This window comes from Drosophila tropicalis, unplaced genomic scaffold (assembly GCF_018151085.1).
Source record: "Drosophila tropicalis isolate 14030-0801.00 unplaced genomic scaffold, ASM1815108v1 contig_593, whole genome shotgun sequence".
Taxonomy (NCBI): domain Eukaryota; kingdom Metazoa; phylum Arthropoda; class Insecta; order Diptera; family Drosophilidae; genus Drosophila; species Drosophila tropicalis.
This window is the reverse complement of record NW_027173070.1, coordinates 15312620-15331867: the sequence shown is the minus strand read 5'-3', so window position 1 is coordinate 15331867 and position 19248 is coordinate 15312620. Positions and strand designations below refer to the sequence as shown.

The window sequence follows — 19248 nt, the reverse complement described above, 5'->3', positions numbered from 1 at the left end:
TTTTAGTTGTTACTTAACAATAAAAGTAAGATTACAAAGTGATTGATAGCAAATTGTAGGATTGGTCACTGAAAGGATTTTCCATTTGAGCCCTTAGCGGAGTATCACAAACTACAACAAATTGTTTATAATATTCTGTAAAGTTTATTTGATTTATTTCAGATATTATGTCCTAGATGTGAAATGAAGGTTTTCTTACAAAGTGAACTTAACTTACCTTAACAACATTTGTTTTCTATCGCAACCTAAATTTTATTACAGCAAAGGGTTTATATTACTTGGAGGAATTTGGAAACTACAAAAATGTAGTACAGATTTTTATACCCGTGCAAATATCGGTCAGATTTTAGATAATTCGTTTTAGTCTCAGATCTAAAGGGATGACACTATGAATTTAACAGTTTTTTTCCTTCGATCTGAAACTAACGAATAACTGCCATAGGAAGAACGATCCTTGGAATCCTAGTGATAAAAATTGTTTGCTTTTTTAAGATTTTAAAACCAAACTACTGTATCTTATAGCAGTTGAACAACTGAAAATTGTCAAAAAGATGTCCAAATTCATTAAAAATTAGACAGCAAATATTAGAAATATATACCTTGGGAAAAATTCAATTTTCTTTGATTTAAGAAAGAAAAATACTGGTTATTATTAACCTTAATACTAACTGTTAAGCTAAATTATAAAAAAAAAAAAACAGAAATTAAATACACAAAAGCAAAACAAAAATCTTTGCATTTCATTTTTAGTATTCTTAAATCTAAATATATTACAAAAGTAAGAAAATTTATATGAAATTTAGTATGTCCACCATTAGCATTAACTACATTCATTGAATGGATCAAGTTTTGTATATATTCCAGCGGAATCTTTTTCCACTACTTCAAGTCAGCAGCAGCTTTTTTGGTCGAATTCCTTTTTCCCACTCATTATACCCTTGCAGAGGGTATTATAAAATTGGTCAGATGTTTGTAACGCACAGAAGGAGACGTTTCCGACCCCATAAAGTATATATATTCTTGATCAGCATGAGAAGCTAAGTCGATATAGCCATGTCCGTCTGTCCGTCTGTCCGTCGGTGCGTACGCGTTTTACTCAGCCATCTTAAGAGCTATCGGGATGAAATTTTTTTTGGGAGCTTTTTTTTACCCGGGTGAGATAAAGTATGAAAATCTTTGGGATCGGACTACTATATCATATAACTCTGGAACAAAAATGTTTGCAAAAATTGGAGTATCCCCATGAAATTTACCAATATAATAGAATTTGATATAAAATCTCAGATCCCAAAATTTGATCGGATAAATAGAACAAAAGTTACAGTCTATATAAATCGGTTCAATCGCTGCCGGCAGCTCTGCTTGCTGCCTACTACGTCATCATCAAATCAACAGAGCACATGCATACACACACAGACGCAACGCTACATAAACTGTATGTGTATGCGTGCGTTGCTTTGCTTAGGGAATGAGGGAAGAAGAAGAACAAATTGTACATAGTATGAAGAGTAAAATTGTTTTGTTTGTTTATTAATGAATTGAGTTGCAGAAAACAAATTTTGAACATGTGAAATTATTATTGTCAAGGACTGCAAGGGTATATAAACTTCGGCATAGCCGAATTTAACTTCTTTGATATTTTTTTTTTAATAAAAGCCAAAGATGTTTAATAGGGTAAAATTCGGTGGTGTATCCTATAAGGGAGCCGAATCCGGACGTAAACTTCATATCATAGCTTTTAGTTTTCTTCCCTGTTGAACCATTTCAATTCTTGAAATGCACTTGGAGTTTAAAAGCTCTTTGAATAATCTGTCAATTAAAATTTCTTCAGACAATTTAAATAAAGAATTGTGATCCGGGTGGGCAGAGTAAGCATGGATAGATTTCGTATAATTTTTTACTCTTTCTTGCATTTACAACAAACTATTAATTCTCCAAAGTGTTTGGGAAAATTTATTAAATCCTCAAACTGACTGAATTTCCTAGGCCGAATATCTTCGTTTCTGATCAGATACAGTCAGATAATCAGATAATACAGTTATATGTATTTTCTAAATCCGTGCATGCAAAGGGATAATCTACAAATAGCTTTAAATTGTAGAATTTCGAAAAGGAAAGGACAAATTGGCATCACTTTTCTATAACATTGATCTTTTAAGTTAAACGTGGTTAAAGCTAATAATACATACCTTATAGTCGCTTACTATAGATAAAACTATAGTTTAAGATTTAATCCAAATTTCTTTGCCGTTTAATATTGATAGATATCAAAAATACTTGAAATTGCAATCCCTCTGAAGTAAGAGTCAAAGAAGAATAGGTTTTTAATCTAAAGAAAGTCTAATCTAATAACTTAGATGACTTCTGAGCTGAAGTTGCATTAAATGGATTGTTTCTAATTCATATATGTATATATGATTTGAACTTATATGTATGTACATATACAGTTGATTCGAGGATAAAATTCAGGGCGAAATTTCTTAAGAATTGCATAGTACATACAATTGAAAGTTGTTGTTTAGCCTCCAAATCTAATACTATCGATCTAAAGACAGTTCACACATTTGTAACTTATAAAACATCATGAAAACTGTACTCAGAGGAAAACAGTTCAGATGTTCTTTCGCAGGCTTTTCCGAAAAACAAAACAGAAGCATCCTTTATTGGGTGAGTACAGTTACCGCAATGCTAACCAACCAATCGTCCTCAAGTAGTTTGTTAAAGATGGAAAACCGTCTGTACAGTTCGTGGTAACAAGCCAATTAACCAAGCGGCGATCCTTTGAGCCTGGCCTAATTGTGCTTCGGCTTCTGCGAATTTATGCGCGACCCAGCTGCGCGTTTTTCCCCTGAAAATGAGTAGCATTAATCCGTTTATGGCCACGGATTAAGTTGCAAAATTTTGTTCACACAAAGATCCCATGGATGACCAGGACGATGGGTTGAACGGGGACGTTCGCGGAAAAGCGAAATCAGGTAAAAATCGCTAATCCACACCACCCACGCACACACACACACACACACCCAGGTAGTCAAAAGTCCTTTCGATTTTGGTATATAAGATCCTCTTACCATAGCATAGATCATCAGTCAGCTAGAGTCAGTGTAACAGTGAATAGCTCATCTCAGAAAAAACTCAATCATTTCATATTATATTATATGATAAACTTTGTTCAGTTTTGCCATCAAAAAACAAGAAAATTCCTTAGCATCACTGGGTGAAGTTTGTCTTATAATCCGTAAACTACATTCAAAATACAATCGGAGTGAGAAAATACAAAGTACTCGAATTTAGACCATGATTTTGGGATGCATTTTGTGCAGTTATGTCTTCATGTGATAACTCTCTCATCACTGGGCAAAGTGTGTCTCATAGTTTTGGTAAGAAAATCAGCCAAAAAAAGTGAGTTAACCAAGTTAGTGAGTGACTATGCGATTGAAATTACTTTTAAAATTGAATGGCGATTGTCGGTATAGTCTCTTTTTCAAAAATCTTGTTTGTTTTTGCCAATCTAATAAGAAAGTGACTAGACCGAACACTCGTGCTATAATTTTAAAATGTTCAACAAGCAACAGCAGCCAAAGGCCAAAGTTTAGGCCAGTGAGAAGAACTAACTCTTTCCAAATGGCGGGTTGCAATTAGTTTCTTTGGTCGTCCAGCCTTAGGTGATTTCTATGATCATAAAGCTAGACAACCATTGAAGTTCGTTGTGGCATTAGCGCCAATTCAAGATGTCCATACCGAAGTTCAAGTTTACATTCTCATCCTCGTCTTTTGGGCCATTCGCTAAAAGGAACGATCGTTGTGATATGCGTTAGATTCACCGTTCTATATCACAGTGATTTTCCTTTATAGCGCATGCATTATCTGTCCAATATATCAACAATTTTCACCAAAGTTTTCAAGTGTTTTTGAAACAGCCTTTAAAGTAGAGAGAATAGTTGCTGTGTTTTATGCCCTATTCAATTTCATATCACAGTGGCTGTTCTTTTTGTGCCTAAAGTGCCCCACAACAACAACAACAACAACAACACACACAAAATATTAAAAAAAAAAATATATATATTTTTAAAATTAAAGTTTATATGTTTTGTTTAACCGCAGGGAACTGTCGCTGCTGATATATATATATATATATTAAAATTATATATAATTTATAAATGATTTTCTATATCACAGTGGCTGTTCTTTTTGGTTTTACGATCATTCTCAACAACTTTATTTATTTATTTCTGTTTTTTTTTTTTTGTTTTCTCTAATTTTTTTTGTTTAAAAAGAAGGGAACGGTTGCTGTTGATGTAGTATGATATTTTGTTTAACAATATATCACAGTGGCTGTTCTTTTTTGTTTAACAATCAATCAACGTTCTAATATGTAGATGAATTTTCAAATATTTTCCTTAAAGTATATATGTATGTATATATTTTTTATTCCTGTAACTATTTTTAAAGCAATAAAGCTGTTTAACCTTAAGTAAGTCTAACTTTTCGTCTGCCAATATTATGGATTACCATTTTTATGCTTTTAGGTTGTCTTTTGGTGCACAAATCTTGTTTTTGAAGTTAAGTAGCTCTATTCGATGTATTATATATATATGGTTTATGGCATCAAAAACTATATTTTACAAGTCACTAATGCATAATTATTATTAATACTATATACATTGTTCCTAACTTCAAAAAGCTCTCAACAACTGCAAACTGCCATCTACAAGTTCATCATAAAGCAAAAGTTTCCTTTTCATTTTATACTCAGTCACTAAGTCTTTGGATTTTCAAATCTTTTGATTTTCAGAACTTTTGTTGATAGACCGATATGAAATAGAATTGATAAGGTGTTTTAATATTGAAACAGTTAACTAGATTTCGAGTTTGGAGCCTGATTTACATAAGTGATGGTTCACCCCTTAATGAATCTTTCCGAAATCCTTAATTTATGTTCTTTGAGAAACTATTAACTAAATACTTCTACATACGATTAAGACCTAATTAGTAATTTGGTAAATAATTTGTGACTTTCTAGTTGCGTTCTAGCTATAAATTGCAGTTTCGATAATAACTAACTTATGTCTAAGTCTTAAGTACAATTCAGCAATTACTAATTAAACTTAAGGCACAAATTACCCTGAAATTTATAGAAAACTTTTGGGATTAAAACTGAAAGCATACGGGAGCAAAGTTCACAAGTTTAGAGTCAAAGTTATTCATTAAAAAATAATTTAGATTCCGATTTCATAACTTCCATTTATAAGAGTAATTCTCAAAACTAATTGCTAATTGTATATTAGTAATTCAATCAATTTTGTAATAAATTAATCTGATCTGGAAATTTCAACATACCTTTTGAATAATTGACCAAGCAATTTAATGGTTGTAATAAAAAGAGACAACTTTACATTTCAAATAGTAACTAATCAGTTTAATAATTTAATTTTGTAGTGCCCTAAAGTATGCTAAGGACCGTCAAATTGAAGATAAAAGCATTTCTTGATAATAGACTTATTCTCAAATGAACTTGCATTTAGTAAGAAAACTCACTGCTAATGCTAATTCACTATTGAGATAGATTTTTTCAGATACAGCCTGGAACAAATTATTATAAACTGATGTATGAAGATCTTTCCTTAAAAGTTTTGAATAAAAATGATCAATCACACTATTGTTTTCTATATGCTGTTATTTGACTTGACTTACAATAGAGTACATCTCTTATGATCTTTTGCTGGAAACATATAAAAATTGGCATTCATTGTGGACATCCTGCTGTTGCTGCTGTCCTAGCTAATCGGTTTACCTCAAATGCAGATGCAGACGGGCATGAAAAATGTTTGTCTGTGTGCAACATGTGTGCGGCAGGCCTAAATGTACATATGTGTGTCTATGAAGGAAAGGGGAAACGACGCGTTGTCTGTTGGTCCAAAATGGCCCAGCAAGTAAGCTGTAAAATGACATGCGTTGACTGTGCGCCATCACCATGGATGGTGGCGGAATGTTGACTGGCTCCCCAAATGCCACCACAATGGCTGCCAATGGCATGTGGCCATTGTGTTCTTGTGTCGTCGTCGTCGTTGAACGGAAGTGCTCACGCAAAAAGGAAAGGGATGCTAAATGCCGGAAATGCGATTACAATTTTGCAAAATGAAAACCACCAAAAAAAAAACTACCTAAAAGGCACATGTATGCATCAATGGTTTCAACATCCTTGTATTTAAACAGAACTAGAAGATGGTTACTCCACCTTACTGACGAAACGATACAAATAATTCTCGACACGTATTTTGTCGCGTAATTGTTTGCGTGAGGTTTTCTCCATGGCGGCCGCTGTACCACTATGCTCATGGAAGAATCCACAGTAACGTGCCGGAACAAATTGCTTCATATCGCGACGTTTGCGATACCTTTCCACCACCTGAAGATCACAGCGACGTATGACATTCATTAGCGAGTTCATGCACTTTCTGCACATATCCTTGTCGGTGGTGAAATTATGAAAATAATCACCAATGGGTATTTGATGGCAAACATTGCATTTAGCTGTATTCTTGGCACTACAAAAGACAGCAACTGCTGGCCAAGTAATATGGGTGGAGCCAAAACTCATTTCCACGTCCCATTTGGGATATTTCAAATGATACGAATAGGTTGAAGCCCTAAAGGAGCAAACGGCAAACTCATTAACAATCGCTGAAATTTCAAGTTATTTGAATCCTTACCCTGGCGTCAACCATTTGGGTTCATTCTGTATGGGAGTCTTTGAAAAAGTATAAATATTTTTTGGTCGAAAACCTTTGGCCTCATATAAGCCAAGAGGTGGTACTCCCACTTCTGTGGTATTTGTTAAACGTGCCACTTTACTGACTAAAGCAGAGAAGCCAGCTTTCGAGGGATACTAAAAAAGAGTACAAATAGAATATGTTATTAATGGTATTCGAGTACTTCTTTTAACTTTCAACTTCACCTTAAATCCTATGGGTGTGGCATAATCATAATCAAAAGGACCTGGTCTGAGACGCTCTTCGGGTTGAATACGTCTCATATAGCTATCCATAAACGGGCCACTCGTTGGCATAACCTCACGGTCCATTGTAGTGCCAAAGGCAACTTTCGGCTGTTCTGGCGGATTGACCACATACTCGAAACCTATAATTGAAGGAGAGCGATGTGGATTATAGCCATTATTTGCTCTATTGGTTTGGTGGTTTGAAACCTCGTTCCTTGCATCGAGCTACGATCAAACGTGTCTCGGAGCGACAACGACGCAAATGTTCACGTTCCTGTGCGTTCAGCTTGCGCGCACGCATTGAAAGTCAGAGTCAAAGTGAGACTAAAGTAAAAGGTCCTGGCATTTGGCAGGCTGTCGATTCGTGACAGGCAGACCAGAACAATGGTAACCACGCATCTAAACACGCATAGACCTTTCCCTTTCCCTTCCCCTGGAGTCTTTTTTTAGTGCTAAATTCCTATCAATAATCAGACAAAATCAATAAGATAAACCGTCGACGGTTTGCCGCGGTATACAATTTACGATGTTTTATTTCTGTTGGCACATGTCTAGACAGAGTTTTCTGTTTTATTTCCCGCTCACACACACACACTCACACACAGTTCAGGACGCATAACTGAATTTTACTGCCAGAACTTTGACCCAGTTAGGGTAATTTTTACTTTTCTTTTTTTCGTTATTTTATTCAGGCACACACACAACACTCACCCACACACACTCAACAAATCGTGGCTTCAACGAAAAGTGATTTGTTAGTGATTTCTGATAGCTCAGTTGGACAGGAGGGTTGCACTCAATTAAGTCAACGGAAGCTTAACTTACATAAAGTTAGTGGCAAAAAAGGAAATGAGTATGTTCCTAGTACTACTAATATTAATATAAGGGTCCTTAAGGTTTTGCAGATTAAAGACAAATACATATGACACTGTTAACTAATTTGATTATTAAAATATATACAATTTACTTTTTCTAGGACACTAATCAACCCACTTGCTTAGGTGGCTCACTTTTGATAACTTGTCTATTTTAATCAAGATTGGGTTTAGAAAAATGGAAGCACAAAGGTTTTTGTACTTTTTTTAAATTATTCTCAAATAAGTCCTTTTATGTACATATATCCTTACTTGGAATATTTGTTTGGGCAGTCCAGATCTTTGACTATAGCTGTTTGAGTAATTGCATGAGAAACTAAATTAGTGATACACTTAACGAAAAAACGAATAAGTCCAAGAAATTTAGTAACTGAAGAAAGTTATTAATTATTGAGCGCCTCTTTGTGAAGCGTCGAAGTTATCTAGATTTTAGTGCATCTTAATAAAATATAATATTATTCAATAGAAAATATGATATCACATCGTTGGACGTTGAAGAAAATAATAGTAAGAGTCAAGCCGAAGGACCCAGAAAAGGTATAAAACCGTCATGAATTCGATTGGCCCAAAACGAGAATTGTTGTACACATCTTTGGTATTCACCTTAGTTTAGTTAAACTAGGCCTAAAAAGGATTTATGGGACAACAAGATGACCAGTCTAAATGTTGTCAAACTGTTTTTTAATGCACCTGAAGTAAAAAAAAATGTCGAAACTTTAGATGACTAAATTTCGGAAACATTATCTTAATAACACAACCAACTAATCATTAAAATTCTTGGGATTTAAGAAAATCTCGAGAATACAAAATTTGCTTAATTCGTGAACTTCACTGTAAGTGCCACCTATAAAATAACATGATAAAACGACTAACTATATTGAATATACATTATTGTCTTGAAATCTGGCTTTGTTTCTGAGTGTTAGTGGGACTCTTGTTTCCCCTAATGATGATGACTTAAGACTACCTCGCTCCTGTTGATGCCTCTTTTAAGAAAAAAAAGGGCTTAACAAGATGAACCAGTTAACAGTCTCTTTTTTGTTGAGTGAACGCAGCAACATACGATTAATAAGACTATCGATTAAAATGCGATAACCTGTCCAAACTATCAAGCATATGTGAGTAGAGAAGCAAGTGAAGAGTTTAGTCAGAAATCAAGTAACCGATTGAACAACTGGAACAAATTCGGAAACATCAATATGGACAAGGTAGCCAATAGATTTTAGCTTCAGTAAGAAATTTTCACTAAAAATTCATAGTCGGTTCTGATAAGTATAATTTAAATACAAATTTCTATGGGTTCTTAATGGGCTTCGGCTACTTTACGAAGTTAAATAAATGCTAAGCATATCGTCTACCGACGCCGTTATTAATATTGCTCACCCTCCATTAAGGATCACTTATACAAATTTTGGACTATAAAATGTACTAAAGTTAAACGCACTTGGTAATTTAAGACACTGAAATGTTGCTTGTGACTAAGCTCAAAATACAACTAAATACAAAAAAAAACGTACAACTGACAAGTTAAGGATAGACTACTTTAAAGAATAATTTTGTTAATTGCTTTGCAAAACCTTGTTAAAAGCATTCTTAAACGATAAACGGTCGAGTGTTTGTATTAAAGAATATGAAAGAAATTTCATCTTCATGCACGCAAACTTTCAATGGGCCTTCTGCCTTTAGTCTGATGATGATGGGTTTTACAACAGTTTTGCGGGCTAGAGTTGCCGAATTCCTGAGCTAACAGTTACCGCAAATTTTGCATCTACAAAATGTCAGAATGGCTGCATGACATTAATGCCTGTTAACCCCAACGTTGTCCTCGTTGTCGTTGTTCTCCTCGTCAGTTGCAGCGACGAAGGCTTTGGGTCCTTTTCGGCCTTACCAATTTGAATCGCCACCAGGCCTCGCCCTCACCTGCCAGATTTGCTTACACCGAGAAGGCATGCACCGGAATCCTAATGCGTATGAGTCCAGGTGAACCAACAAGCAACAGTGGAAGCACGCACAAATTTACAATCGCAGAAGAAACCCAGCCAGACATTTACCATTCCCATAGTTTCCTTTTTAACAGTGGGCTGAAATAGGGTAAAAATGTCTTGAATACAAGTTAGTTTAATAATCTATCGATAGCACCTACAATCGCTAAGCATTCAGAAACTACTGAACCGATTGCGTTAGGGGAACGGTAGCTGAATCCCACGCACAGATAAGACTAGATCGAAATGAGCAATACCATCGTATTGCATTTCGATATGACCCAGCTTCCGATTATGGCTCCAGCGGCTATGTCACCACATGGCCAGATGGAACGAAACGAATGTTGCGCTGGCGGCAAAATCAAAATCACTGCGAACTCTACTTTCCGGATCCACTACTGAATCGAAGCATTTTTTATCAAACATTAGGAAAATTAGTTTTATCAAAGGAAGAACTGATCGAAAAAGTATTCCGTGAGATTCCAATAAATTATAGGAATCAGTGAACGAGCGATACTTGCTGCCAAGAAGAAGAAGAAACAGAATGGAAAAGAAATGACGATACGCCACAACGAAACGTGGAATGAGCTCTCACCCTTCATGTTCCTTTACATTGGAATTAAAAGTGTTTGCAAAGAAAGTAAACTTCCAACTTATAATAATTTTATTCTCCCTCAATGAGTATAGAATTAAGCAAATAAAGCCGGAGGTTAGCTTGTTCTAATTCTCGACCATTTAGCCTAGTAGCAGTAGCAACAAACTAGTGGGCACATTGGCATCCAGCCAAATAAAAAAGGGACAGACATGATTCTGTGTCATTGGTGATCCAATCGGAGGATCCACAACGATCGTTGGTTAATTTGACCAATGCTCTTTCATGTTAATTATAGAACACATTAAAATTTTTATTTGGCTTTGCGAAACGTAAATAATATAACATACCATACAATGGTATAGCTGGCCAATACATTAAAGTCGGCGCATCAAGTCGAAGAGCGTCCAGCGCCACCAGTACAACAGGGATAAGGCCTATTTATTGTTTGCTGAAGACTGAACAGTAGAAAGAGTTTGGAAAGAAAATAAAGTGTTTTGAAGCACCACAGTTGGTAAAAAGTAACGCCAACCATATTTAACCAATAAGCTCTGTCATTGAAGCAATTAAACGTTACTAGTGAAGGAACAAACAAACAATATAACCCTTTGAAAGAAAAGTTAAAAAAATAATTTGATCCAGATTACTTACGCCGTTCTTATAATCAACACTCATCTATAATTCAGGAAATAAGACCCGATTTTCCATTATTTATTATAAAGCCATAAAAGGAAACATCACGACCAAGACACAATCGCTGTTGCTCAACTAAAGTTCAGAAGTATGAATGTATATTCAAAAGAAATGGAAATATAATGAATAAGGAAAATACTTTAAACGGCACAGCGCCGATGTCAATCGCATCTCCTACTTCCTACTCAATGTGGAAAATAAAGCGAATAAAAACTTAAAACCTTTTTAAAGATGTTAAAGAGCCGATGGCGTTAATGTGGTAAAGTGGGAATAAGGAAAATGTTTTTTTTTAAATAAAGGAAAAATAATTGATCCTCTCTCAACGACTTTGAAAAATAGAATGAGCTCTGTCTCTCCATGCGCCTCTATTTATACCGCTTCTGAGAAGTAAATGTCAGGGCTAACTCGATTTGCATTTATTTGTCAGAAAAGCATTTTCCGATTATCGATTATACATTAATCGATAAAAGCATCCAATTATCGATTATATATTTCGAACCAGGGCTTGCCAAAACTGCTGAATACGCGAATACCCTGCAATTTAAAAACAACACCAACACTCTTCATTTTTTTTGTTACAAGTTTTTAGAGGGGTTATATATTACAATAAATACCAATGTATGAAGGGACAGGAAATCAAGCGATCCAGAGCTTTATACCCTAAGCAAAATATGGTAATAGTAATATTAAAAATTGGTTTCATTTTTTGACACGTTGGATATATTTTATTCTCTCCCAATGAGTAGAGAATTAAGGAAAAAAGCCGGAGGTTAGCTTGTTCTAATTCTCGACCATTTAGCCTAGTAGCAGTAGCAACAAACTAGTGGGCACATTGGCATCCAGCCAAATAAAAAAGGGACAGACATGATTCTGTGTCATTGGTGATCCAATCGGAGGATCCACAACGATCGTTGGTTAATTTGACCAATGCTTTTTTATGTTAAGTATAGAACACATTAAAATTTTTATTTGGCTTTGCGAAACGTAAATAATATAACATACCATATAATGGTATAGCTGGCCAATACATTAAAGTCGGCGCATCAAGTCGAAAAGCGTCCAGCGCCACCAGTACAACACGGATGAGGCCTATTTATTGGTTGCTGAAGACTGAACGGTAGAAAGAGTTTGGAAAGAAAATAAACTGTTCTGAAGCACCACACTGAACTACTATTAACCAATAAGCTCTGTCATTGAAGCAATTAAACTTTTATAGGTTCTCAAAACAAGGAACGTTACTAGTGAAGGAAGTAACAAACAATATAACCCTTTGAAAGAAAAGTTAAAAGAATAATTTGATCCAGATTACGTACGCCGTTCTTAAAATCAACGCTCATCTATAATTCAGGAAATAAGACTCGATATTCCATTATTTATTATAAAACCAAAAAAGGAAACATCACGACGAAGACACAATCGCTGTTGCTCAACTAAAGTTCAGAAGTATGAATGTATATTCAAAAGAAATGGAAATATAATGAATAAGGAAAATACTTTAAACGGCACAGCGCCGATGTCAATCGCATCTCCTACTTCCTACTCAATGTGGAAAATAAAGTGTTTTGAAGCACCACAGTTGGCAAAAAGTAACGCCAACCATTATTAACCAATAAGCTCTGTCATTGAAGCAATTAAACTTTTATAGGTTCTCAAAACAAGGAACGTTACTAGTGAAGGAAGTAACAAACAATATAACCCTTTGAAAGAAAAGTTAAAAGAATAATTTGATCCAGATTACGTACGCCGTTCTTAAAATCAACGCTCATCTATAATTCAGGAAATAAGACTCGATATTCCATTATTTATTATAAAACCAAAAAAGGAAACATCACGACGAAGACACAATCGCTGTTGCTCAACTAAAGTTCAGAAGTATGAATGTATATTCAAAAGAAATGGAAATATAATGAATAAGGAAAATACTTTAAACGGCACAGCGCCGATGTCAATCGCATCTCCTACTTCCTACTCAATGTGGAAAATAAAGCAAATGAAGACTTAAATATGAAAAATAAGGAAAATGTTTTTACAATTGATGGCAAAATTGTTTAAACATAAAACGTTTTAAACGCCGTTTAAGAGCCGATGCCGCTTTTGGAATGTGGACCCAAGGTAAAATAAAACGTTAATATGGTTAAGTGGGGAATAAGGAAAATGTTTTAAAAAAATAAAGAAAAATAATTGATCCTATCTCAACGACTTAAAAAAATTATCGATTATATATTTTGAACCAGGGCTTGCCAAAACTGCTGAATACGCGAATACCCTGCAATTTAAAAACAACACTAACACTTCATTTTTTTTGTTACAAGTTTTTAGAGGGGTTATATATTACAATAAATACCAATGTATGAAGGGACAGGAAATCAAGCGATCCAGAGCTTTATACCCTAAGCAAAATATGGTAATAGTAATATTAAAAATTGGTTTCATTTTTTGACACGTTGGATATATTTTATTCTCTCCCAATGAGTAGAGAATTAAAGAAAAAAGCCGGAGGTTAGCTTGTTCTTATTCTCGACCATTTAGCCTAGTAGCAGTAGCAACAAACTAGTGGCCACATTGGCATCTAGTCGAAAAAAGTGAATTGTCAAGCACTAGCAAATAAAAGTGAACAATGCTACTCAACCTACGCAAACACAAAAAAATAAGGAATATGCACGGCTATGTGGATAAATAAGGAATAAAATGATTTAAATTTATGAATCAAGATAAAAATTAAGGAAAAAATTTGATTCTATCTCAAAGACTTGATGAAGTAGAATGAGCTCTAACCCTTGGTGTTCCTCTATTTATACCGTTTCACTCTGACAGATAAATGTCAAAGCTAACTAGATGTGGGTAAATGAAATTAGAAGTGTAAGTGTTGGAAAGAAAGTAAACTTCAAACAATTACAACACTGCGCCAATCGTTTTGCAGAGTGACATTTCGCTGACCGCGCGATAGGACCGGCTTGTTATCGATATATTTTATCTCCCACCACTAACATAAGATTCAAGTTATTGTTTAGTTGTCAAATATGGAAATCAATTTAAATGGGAAATATGTATATACATATGCAAAGAAGCTTTCTGGCAAAACAGACGACAAACTAAGCACCTAAATTAATTTTGCAATTTGTTGAAAATCAACACCCCTAATCTCTATGATACATCCTTAAAAATCACATTTTTAACGACTTTAATTATATTGTCCTTTGATACTTTTAAATGTAACCACAATTTATGTATGAGCATATGAATATTGTCCCACTGTGCTTTGAAACAAATTGCTTAATTTCTGCAAATAAAATTATTGTGCAACATTTGCAGGCAGACGAAGACTCCTTGTTGGGGTCTATAGCTAGGCTCAGTGAGTGTTTGGGCCCTTCCCCCTCCCAAGTCCTTTCTTTGCCACAAAATCTGCAACGCCATTATATTGTAATTTTACATTATTTAATTGTTTTGCTCCTCTCAGAAATTGCTGCAGAAATTTCGTAGACGATGTGCGAAATTTTGTGTTGTTATGGCAAAGGCAAAATGTAACTACTCTTACTGTGTGTGTGTGTGTGTGTGGAGTGTGTATGATTGTGTGTGTGTGTTAAACGTGTTTTTGGTTGTTAATTATGTCAACAATGGGAACCACTTGTCTGGTTTGGCTAATGAAAATGTTTTACCATTAAATATGCTAAAGCCTTTGTGGCCATGAACAGAGAAAGAAAACTTTGAAATGACCACAAAATCGCATTTTAGTATTTTCATTTCACAACCACATAATTTCTTATACTTTTCAACTCGTTTTGCACCCTGCCATCAAGCACTTTGCAGGAAGCACTCACATAAGAAATCTGTGTGGAAAAATGCTAGAAAAACAAGTGGCATGCCTTACACCAGCAATTACAACAACAATGACGCAGTAAAATGCAAATAAAAATGCAACTTCAGTTGAGGCTTTTCAATTTTGCTAGGCAAAATTTTGCTCGGTCAGGACACGAATAACCGAAAAAAAAAAAAAAAAAAAAACAAGAAAACACAACGACATGACTAACTCCGTTCTCCACTCTCTGGCCAGTCGGCTCCTCAACTCCTTCCTCCCCCCAAAAAAGGAGAAGAAAAAGTGGCCATAAACGTGCCATTCTCATGCAAAGCATTAAAACTTTGAGACTGTGGTTCGGTTGCGGAAGTGCCAGTTTCCTGCCAGAAGTGGAACTCAGGACATAACAACAACATCTCTATTCTCATTGAGACCGAAAAATTTGCCTCACAATAAAAACAAAACAACATTTTTGGGTGGGTGTGGGGGGGGTCAACCAAAATGACAGAGTGAAAGAACGAAACAGAGGCCGCACACACAAACAGTTTAAGTCTATTGCCCGACCGGAAGTGCCGCTTATTACGCAGGATGTGGTTAACCGGAAATGAAACGAAGCAAACCAAGTGCAACACAGCCAACAACGTACTTTTCTCATTTTCATCGTTTGAAAGTGTTGTGCGTAACACACACAAAACTAAAGTGCATCAAAAACTAATTAAGCCCGAGTTTCAAGCCTTTTCGACTTTGCCATTACCAATTATCGACAGTGCACTTTGCCCAAGGATTGATATTCTTTCACATAGCAATACACATACTCAATTTCGTTTGATATGTGAAGAAGGACCATTAGCTCAGAGTTTCGATTGGTACACTCAAAAACAAACAAAAAAATCATTCTTTTGCACTTTGTTTGATACTTGCTGAAGGACATTGTAGTAATGAGAGAGTGTGAGTGCAAAAGAGATACAAATGCTCGTTGACAACAATGCCTTTTTGTTATCTACAAATTAACAATATGAATCTTTTATGTATAGAGTCTTTGCTTTCATTAATTTATACCAATTTTTGTAGTCAGTAAGTCATAAAGCTGTTAAGTTGATACCCAATAGTTATCGATAAAAATCAGCTGTACCCAGATACATACCACTTACTTTTACTATATTTTAAGATTAACACTTAGCTGAAATCAAAGTTTGTAAATCTTATTTTTACTACTTAGTATTAATGATTGATTGTGAAATCAATAGAAATATTCCTTCACAACTATTTACAAAGACTTGCACTGTGAATGCATTTCAATTACTTTTTCGATTGTATAACTTAGCAGCTCTGAACTTAATAATCGATAACTTCCATACATATATACATAGATGTGAAATTCGAAAATTAGCTGTCTGTAAATTTAATTTTCATAAAACATTATTCTAATTTATTACAGCAAAAAATGTTTTAAAATGAAGCCAAGTAACTTATTTAACAGCATAAAAATTTACAAACTTTTGAATAGTTTTCCAAAAAGTAATACTTGCGACTACCTTAGGACATAAATTTAACTAATTTTGTTTGTTTAGAACAGCCAATTTATTGAAACCATTTTATATTTTGTTGTTGAAGAGGATTTTTGTGGGTCTGAGGTATTCATTCCAGAATATTTACAGTCTCGGTTGTCGTTTTGTGATAATATTATTATTATTAAAATTGATATGATATTTTTTATTCTAATTTTTCTGTCTTGTTTCAGTGTTCCATCCCAGATTGTCTTACTTTCAATCGGCTGACTGAAGATACGATATCCAAACCACTTCCCCATCATTCTTAGTTTCAAAACTATTCGAAATTTATTTCAGAATAGATGCCAAAAAGCACTGCAAGCGGCTCAGATTGACTTAATATTACCTGTCAAAGAAACAAATTAATTTCTCATTCCTTTTAGCAATTGTCCAATATTTCAATTAACATCAATTTCAGGCAGTTTTCTTTATTTCGATGTTCAACTTTCAAATTGAATTTTGTGACCTTGGGGAAAAGTTTCACTGTAAGCATTTCACTTGCATTTTGCTCACACTTAAAGGGATAAAGGAATTGACTTTGGGGCATTTTCTTTGTCGTTTGATTCATATTTTGTACGTGGCAATGCAATTTGCGTTTGTTGTTTAGTGTAATCAGAAATTGTCATGCCTTGTTAGATGGTAATCAACAGAGAAAAGCAAACAGTTGCGATTGCGATTGCCAGGATGACGTTGAAATCAAATTACAAGATTCTCTGACTGCCAATGCCGCCTCCTTGTTTTCCACTTTTCCACTAGTTGGTTGAAACTTGGTTTTTGCATATGGCTAAAGTCTCGCCTCCTCCTCCTTTTTGCTGACCCAAATTCAATGCGTCTGCAATTTGTGTGGCATTGCAACGAAGCTAATCATGCTAATAAACACCAAAGTTGCTCTGTTTGTGTATGCCTGTGTGTGTGTGTATGTGTGTAGCTGCTGCTGTCGCGGCGAAAAAAGCATTGCATACTTATTGGTTGTGGTCTAGGAAAAAGCTGGGACAGTTGCTGCTGTTGCTATTAAGTTTTTGGTGTGGACTGGACTTGGAACACAAACGAATGTTATTCCGTAAGCCTGATGCGGTTTTTCTCTGTGGGTGTGTGTGTGAGGATATGTGTGTTTGGTGTTTGGCAGTCAAGCTGCACAATATAGTGAGAGAAACGAGAACTGTTTGCGTGGGGGGGAAGTTAGCTGATTGGGTTTGAAATCATACAAAATTGCAATGATTACGCCGCGCCTAGTTGGCAGTCAATTGTGGTCATGGCGTCATTTTGTGTGCGGTTTATATTAGGCCATTAATGAATTGACACAATTGCACAAAAAGGAGCGACTTTAGGTAACGATGCCATTTACCATTAAAGTGCATCGATTGCCATAAACACTCGAAATAAAATTGAAATTGAACCATATGCATTGCTACATAAAAACAATTTGCTATTAACAAGTTGTTATTAAAACTAAACACTAAACTCTACTTTTTGTTAAACTTGCGTATCCTTGTGGTTTTACCTCTTGAAGAAATGTCCTGACAATAGTCTAACTTTCAAAACTCTTTAGGTCTTAAACCAAACTGAAAGTTTGCAAATTTTAAAAAAATTGTTATTATCTTAAGATTAAATCCTGTAAACTACATATGTATATGTATATATTCGGAGGATGATCGAATTTCTATCCGAAATTTGTATCTAAATATTTATCAATTCCTTATCAAATTTATTTTTATGCTTTCTTTTTTCCTTTTTTTACGATAGATTGCAATCATTTATACAGATCAGAATCCAACAAGCTTACAATTAGATCCCATTTCTAGTCTTCTTCATTAAGGGGTTCCCACAATTTGTCAATATATAGTAAAAATTTGATTTTTTCAATTACATCTTAAATTCAATTGTCTTTTTTTTTTTCTCTCATCAGTGTTGTTTAAAGTATATTTTAAAATTGATTAAAGCGTTAATAACAGAGCTCCAAACCCTCCATTGGCATCTAGTAAAAAACTTTCACAAGTATCTCTCAAAGTTCTTTTTGTTAAAAATTAACTGGCTTAAGTTATTAAAAAGAAATAACTCCTTAAAAATAATTCAAAACTAAAACTATTTCAAAAGGCAGACAACAAAATTTATTAGAGTGGATATCAGTCAGTCTTTTTAGTTAAAAGTGAATGGTTAACTGATGAATGAAAAGTTTTGTAGCTGCATTTTTAGAGACTTAAAACTTGTAATAAATCATTCCGATTTACTACTTACAGTATAGTCAATTAGTGGTTGAATCAAGCCCCGGCTTGATCTTTATAGAGAACTTGTGGGGAATTGTTAAACATGTCATGGGTAAAAAAATGAAACCAGCAAATAAGCACGATTGGAAGAAAATCACCCGTCAACAGTACGCACGTCTTGTGGATTCAATGCCAAAGCGTTGCTCAACTGTTTTTAAGCAGAAAGGTTATCCCACTCAATATTAAAGTAAATTTATTAAAAGTATAAGGAATATTGGGCAATTTTCAACCATTTTTTTTTCAGTTGGCTTAAGTATGTGAGCAGGACCTTTATCGAAGATGGTCTCAGTTTCTTAAGTTTTTTTCGTTGAATATAAATTTTTAAAACTTGCTTATTCTTCTATTAGAACACTGATATATAGAACTAATATGACACAAAAAATTGGAACTGTGTTGGTTGAAGTCTTGTGGCTTAAGTCTATGAGCACTACTGTATTTTAGATAAAACTTATTGGGGTTCTGAACAAGGATATCTAGTCTATGATTCCGTTCAATTTTA

General features: G+C 34.6%; 1 protein-coding gene across 2 annotated transcripts; it reads right to left on the bottom strand.

Annotated features, from left to right (window-relative positions):
• Positions 1–6229: 6229 nt before the first annotated feature.
• On the bottom strand, positions 6230–9387 carry LOC137577787 (uncharacterized). Of its 2 annotated transcripts, none has more exons than XM_068291333.1 (4): positions 9259–9387; positions 6959–7140; positions 6714–6889; positions 6230–6650 (listed from the first exon to the last, which is right to left on the bottom strand). In XM_068291333.1, exons 1-4 carry the CDS (start codon positions 9263–9265, stop codon positions 6230–6232), a joined length of 786 nt encoding a protein of 261 aa, XP_068147434.1. In that variant the 5' UTR covers positions 9266–9387. The 2 variants fall into 2 exon arrangements, with proteins under 2 accessions (XP_068147434.1, XP_068147435.1); XM_068291334.1 differs by lacking the exon at positions 9259–9387 and adding an exon at positions 7208–7301.
• Positions 9388–19248: the final 9861 nt, after the last annotated feature.